Source organism: Salvelinus fontinalis, chromosome 10 (genome assembly GCF_029448725.1).
Source record: "Salvelinus fontinalis isolate EN_2023a chromosome 10, ASM2944872v1, whole genome shotgun sequence".
Taxonomy (NCBI): Eukaryota; Metazoa; Chordata; class Actinopteri; order Salmoniformes; family Salmonidae; genus Salvelinus; species Salvelinus fontinalis.
Window position 1 is genome coordinate 28,005,494 of NC_074674.1, and position 6,702 is coordinate 28,012,195.

The 6,702-nt window shown below is 43.3% G+C and overlaps 1 protein-coding gene across 1 annotated transcript; it reads right to left on the reverse strand.

The window, feature by feature from the left end:
- Positions 1–236: 236 nt before the first annotated feature.
- LOC129863230 (B box and SPRY domain-containing protein-like) lies at positions 237–3,855 on the reverse strand. The gene is made up of 6 exons (XM_055935139.1): positions 3,403–3,855; positions 2,661–2,759; positions 2,275–2,505; positions 1,929–1,954; positions 1,659–1,783; positions 237–1,455 (listed from the first exon to the last, which is right to left on the reverse strand). The coding sequence occupies exons 1-6, from the start codon at positions 3,784–3,786 to the stop codon at positions 920–922; spliced, it is 1,401 nt and encodes a 466-aa protein (XP_055791114.1). The 5' UTR covers positions 3,787–3,855; the 3' UTR covers positions 237–919.
- Positions 3,856–6,702: the final 2,847 nt, after the last annotated feature.

A 6,702-nucleotide genomic window follows, 5' to 3' on the forward strand; every position in this document is an offset into this window, starting at 1 on the left:
GCTGCCCTCTCCTGGCTCCCTCTGAACCTCCGTCAAAACAAAAGTACTAGTGATATTATGGCATTGATCATTAATTGCCATAACTTGGCACCCACAGTAGATTGGTCCAAAGTGAACCAGAATAATCAGCGTGAATGCAAGGGTAAAAGCTTGAACCCACATTGAGCAGAAAGGCTATACTTTTGACACCATTGATGGAAAAAAAAACACTACACTTTTAGATTGTGTCGTATGTATTGCGTCGGGGATTTAATTAATTTTCTTTCCACTGAGGAATGGATGGAAAGCGGGATGTGAGTTCATACTCACTCAATAGAGGCATACATGCATATACGACAATCAAAAATATTTTAATACATTTGACAGGTAGCACACTGAGCAACTTCTGGATCAACCAGTTCCGCAAACAGGTGTCGCTCGAAAAGGTAGAAAACATTCACTTAAGTTATCAAAAATGATTATCAGATCATAAAAGTACAATAAATATAAATAGCATACTTGTAAAACTTAAATTAAGTTTTGGGACAGACTTCACCACAAATTAATCACTAACACATTAGGACTACTGTATAATTTGATCTACCGAAATCTATACAGAAGCAGTACTTCAGATAAACAAAGAATACATTTGAAATGTGTTCCTCAACAAAGGAGAACTGACTGCATACCTCATCAATGCAGACAGAAATTGGATTACATTCAAATACATTGTGAAGCTTTGATAGTATTCTATTCTATTAGAATTATGTACAAATATTAGTAATTCAGTAAGATTTTATCAGCAGGTATAATGCATTATTACTTGTTATGAGCATTAATAGGCCCTTACAATGTTATATTATCAACTCATAAGATATGTCTTATGAAAGTGTTAACCGTAATTCTATATCAATGGCACTACAGACGGTTACTTTGGAGGTCAGTGCAGTATGGTGACACTACGGTCAGCCACGGCGAATGCAGGCAGCAGCGGGCCACTGAAGGCGTGTCTGACAGAGTGCAACACGGCACTGGAGTCTGGGTCATAAAATACCAGGGTCTGACTGGGCCAGTCCAGGAGCAGCCCTAGACTCTTGGGCTTCTGGATCACGTGCAGGGGTGTGTTCTTCCCCGCATGACAGAAGGAGAAGTCCCCATCATATTTGGAGAGCACCCAGGACTGGCCATTGTAGCCCAGGCGGGAGTCATTGCCCGAGCCCTTACGCCCCATACTGGTGTAGCATACCCCCACCTTGAAGGCCCCGCTTTCACCCACATCCATCACCCAGCTGTGGGTGCCGGAGGAGATTGACAGGGTGCCCAGCGCATTGGGCCAGCTGTCGAAGCGTGCCGGGTCGTAGGGCGGGGACTGGCGTGACCTCTTAGGCAGGAAGGTCAGAGTGCAAAGGTCTTCTGAGAGGGACAGTAGGGAACTGACGGTGCGCTCGTCAAATGTCAGATGTGCTGAACCATAAGCTAAAGGGGCGAGGAAAGAGAAGAATGTATTGTTATTAATCCTTAATTAAGAACTTGTGCTTTGTTAATAACATAGTAATAGTGTCTGAACAACTGGCAACAATGCATAACTGCAACTATTTGGAACAACTGTACCCTGAACGAATCAAGGTTGTCCTGACCTGTATCATGGAGATATGGATAAAAGCAGTAGTACTAGTTACCAATTGGCCCCAGCAGTATGGCGCTGGCCCACAGGCCCCTCATGAGTTTGCTGTCACTGCAACCTGCATTCAGGTTGAGCCAGTCAGTGTCACAGGGTTCACCCACCCCCTCTGCATCCTCAACCCTGATCGCCACACACAAGAAAGAGCTCATGTGAATCTGGCTAATGAACAACTTCACCGGCAGGATTGCTTCAGTGGGTGAACTATTTAACTATGTATTCTTACTACTTGCAAAAAATACTAAAAATGGATTAAACATTTTTTTACCTGTCAGCTATTTCTTGGCCAGAGGTCTGAAAACACAGGACACAGAGTCAACAATCATTTCTGAGAATGAAATTAATCTTAATTACATCATCAGCATCATCATCAGAATTATCAGGGTTATTGCTAGGGTTTATTGCTAGGGTTAGGGTTGAGCCAGGGTGTGGACATGAAGTTAGGGTTAGGGTTGAGCCAGGGTGTGGACATGAAGTTAGGGTTAGGGTTAATCATGATCGTCATCATTGTTTGCACCATCCCATTCAGTCTTGTTCGACCCTCTCCCTATTCATTATTCTTCAACTTCCCGTCCTCTGTCCCTCCCTGTGCCCATCATCTTTCCCCTACTCACCGCCAGCTGTATGTCCGGTGTGTTTGTGAGAGTGTGCACCAGGCATGTGCGTGTCTGTGTGAGCATAGCTAGGGCCTGGCCCCAGTGCGCTCTCTGAGTGAGGAGGCACTGCTCCACCCTCTCCTCCTCCAGCTGCACGGCTTCTAGCAGCCGCTGCTCCTCCTCCTCCACCGCCTCCCTCACCACACTGACCTGTGCCACCACTCGCTCCCGAGCCCCGCTCGCCTCCACCTGCATGGACACACGGCATAGGGGGCAAGAGTCACAGCAAAAAGACATATGATGGAATCCATTAGATATCTGTGTGTAGAGCTTGTGATTCCAAGGCTGTGTGGAGTGAGAGCACATAAGGGACTGAGTGTGTGTCACAGAGCCGGTGTGCTCACCTGCAGTGCCCGCTCTTTGGCAGTCAGAGTCTTGTTGATAAAGTGCTCGATGCGCCGGGCCTGCAGCTGCATTTTCTCACACACGTCAACCAGCTGGTTCTGTTCAGGACAACACTCACACAGTGACTGGCATGAAGAAGAGCAGTGTTGGACTTGAAAACCACAGAGTTGATCAGGTACAGTTTCAAAGGCAGGGGCCCTATCCTGACAGGCCTATTCCTGTAGTGTCGAACTGCCATCACCAACATGTCATTGTGTATCCTGAAATAATAATAACTTGGAAGAGCACTGATGACAATTTATGCTGCTTATATGGACACTACTTATGTAAAGGCTTCCCGTATCTTCCCAACAGCTTGAAATTCCTGTCTCCTCACATTCCATGAGACATCAACAGGGGAAAACCCTCAGTGTGGTGTCGAAAAAGTGTGGCACACCCTACACACCCACCAGGCATGTGAACACACACTTTCCTAACACAAACCAGCTGGCCCTTTGCACTGTAGTACCCCAGGTGACCTAAGGTAAACTCAGTTTGCCTGGTCAATTCTAATTCCTAACTGTAGGTCAACAGTCTCCTGGCCCCAAGCCCCATTCACTGTGACAAAGGCCCATATGACACACAAGCGGCAGCTTGTAACTGCTCAAATATGAGTTGGTTTTACTGAGCCTATAGGTGGTATATTCTAATATAGTGCTATTCAAGAGACCATTTCCTTTCAGGAAAAGTCGGGGCACTCACCCTGACTGCTGTCACTCTGTTGGCCAGGGCTGTCACCGTGTGTCCCTGACAGGATCCCACTATGGTGCAGTGCGAGCATATGAGTTTCTGCTCGGAGCAGCAGAACCAGTCCAGGTCTGATTCATGTTCCACGCAAAGTTCCGATTCACCGGAGAATATACCCGATTCTGTGTCGGAGGAGGTCACCGCAGCCTTTCCAGACAACCCGGAGTCCTCTTTAGCTGATCGAATTTCATTCCGGAGTACATTCAACGCGCAGAAAATGGGCTGTTGTAAATCCATATTCAAGTTTCTCAAACTTTCTGTAACTTCTACTTCAGTGTCTCGGTCGTCCTGTAAAGAGCACCCAGGTGTTGAATGACATGATCCTGGCTCCGCGCTCATGATACGTAAAATAGTCTACAAGAGTAATAGCAATAGAACGTAGCAGGTGGCTTAAGTATCACTATCTACCGCACCTATAACACAGGTGTATCAAGGTATGAACACGGAAGTAACACCGACACTAGAGATCAGAGCTGAAAAGCAAGTTTAGCAACTACAGCAACAAGGCCGTTTCAATGATAAGGTTTTTGGTTCCCGTGCACTTGTTATAGCCTACCATTGTTTTTACCTCCTTTACCTGTAAGATGACACAGTGTTTCCATATTGTCATTTGACCTCATAACATCCTCAATCATCAATGACCCTTTCTTGTCTAATTTTAGGCTAAATGTATTATAGTTTAGAATAGTCTAAATAGGTTAACCATAGTTGAGGCAATATACTTGACTACAGGATTTTAAAATGTAGGATACATTTAGCCTATAGGTTAGGCTGAAATATATTCTATAGGCCTATATTACAATGATACCAATTTCTTGAGACATATGCACATGACTGATGACTGATGATATTGGAGGTAAATCCCTTTGTGCAAACCCCACAGTAATGTTAAATGTGTTGGTGTATATACAGTGCATTCGGAAAGTATTCAGACCCCTTCCCTTTTCCCACATTTGTTACCTTACAGCCTAATTCCAAAATCGATTAAATAATTTTTTCTCTCATCGACCTACACACAATACCCCATAATGACAAAGCGAAAACAGTTTTTCTGAAATTTTTGCTAATTTATTAAAAAAAAAACATATACCTTATTTACATATGTATTCAGACGCTTTGTTATGAGACTCGAAATTGAGCTCAGGTGCATCCTGTTTCCATTGATCATCCTTGGGATGTCCACCTGTGGTAAATTCAATTGATTGGACATGATTTGGAAAGGCACACACCTGTCTATATATGGTCCCACCAAGACTCTTCCTAGAGCTGGCCGCCCGGCCAAACTGAGCAATCGGGGGAGAAGGGCCTTGGTCTTGTGGAGACTGGAGACTGGTCAGGATTGTGGAGACTGGTCAGGATTAAGGGAAAGATGAAAGGAGCAAAGTACAAAGAAAACCTTGATGAAAACCTGCTCCAGAGCGCTCAGGACCTCAGACTGGGGTGAAGGTTTACTTTCCATCAGGACAATGACCCTAAGCACACAGCCAAGACAATGCAGGAGTGGCTTCGGGACAAGTCTCTGAATGTCCTTGAGTGGCCCAGCCAGAGACCAGACTTGAACCCGATCTAACATCTCTGGAGAGACCTGAAAATAGCTGTGCAACAACGCTCTCCATCCAACCTGACAGAGTTTGAGAGGATCTGCAGAGAAGAATGGGAAAAACTCCCCAAATACCGCTGTGCCAAGCTTGTAGCGTCATACCCAAGAAGACTCTAGGATGTAAACGCTGCCAAAGGTGCTTCAACAAAGTACTGAGTAAAGGGTCTGAATACTTATGTAAATGTGATATTTACATAAAAACATTTATGTGCAAAAATGTCTAAAAACCTGTTTTTGCTTTGTCATTATGGGATATTGTGTGTAGATTGATGAGGGGGAAAAACAATGTAATCAATTTTAGAATAAGGTTGTTACGAAACAACATCTGGAAAAAGTCAAGGCATCTGAATACTTTCCGAATGCACTGTACTTGCTCTTTTGGCTAATTATAATTAGGTCCAAATAAGTTAAATATCAAATGTATTTAAATTGCAATTTCAAATATATTTCCCTTGACAGAAATAAGACACAAAAGGGGAAAAGGGGATAAAAATATTTGCAGTAAAAAAAGCAACACAAATATTTTAACATGTAGCATAGACAAAATAGGATAAAAACAACTTTATAAATAATCAAATCTAAGTTTATTGGTTGCGCACACAGATCTACAGATGTTATCGCAGGTGCAGCGAAATGGTTGTTCTATCTCCAACAGTGCAGTAATTCCTAGCATTATAAACAATACAGACATAATCCAGAAAAATGTATTCATTCAGAAATATCAGAACGAGCAATGTCAGAGACCGGAATATAAATATATACATATACACACACATATATACAGTTGAAGTTTACATACACCTTAGCCAAATACATTTAAACTCAGTTTTTCACAATTCCTGACATTTAAAACTTCTTGTGAATAGGGGGCGCTGTTTTCACTTTGGGAAAAAATCGTGCCCAATTTAAACGGCCTCATACTCTATTCTAGATCGTACAATATGCATATTATTATTACTATTGGATAGAAAACACTCAAGTTTCTAAAACTGTTTGAATTATATCTGTGAGTAAAACAGAACTCATTTGGCAGCAAACTTCCAGACAGGAAGTGAAAAATCTGAAAACGATGCTCTGTTCCAGGGCCTGCTGTCACGTTCCTGACCTATTTCTGTTAGTTTGTTATATGTGTTAGTTGGTCAGGACGTGAGTTTGGGTGGGCATTCTATGTTTTCTGTTTCTGTGTTGGTTTATTGGGTTGCCTGGTATGGCTCTTAATTAGAGGCAGGTGTTTGGCGTTCCTCTAATTAAGAGTCATATTTAGGTAGGCGTTTTCACAGTGTTCGTTGTGGGTGATTGTCTTCCGTGTCTGTGTCTGTACACCACGCGGGACTGTTTACGGTTTGTTCGGTTTGTGTAGCCTATGTTTCCTATTCGTGCGTTTTTCTTGTTTTATGTAAGTACGTCGTCTAGGTCTGTCTACACCGTTTGTTGTTTTTGTTAGTTTAGTCAAGTTCGTGTTTTCGTTAATAAAATATGTAATTTCACTACGCTGCGCCTTGGTTCCCTCAATACTCCTCCTCTTCAGATGAAGAGGAGGAGGACTGCCGTTACAGAATCACCCACCCCATCTCCAGAACCAAGCAGCGGAGTAAACGGAGTAAGGGACAGAGAAAGAAGGAGGAATGGACTTGGGACGATGTATTGGACGGGAA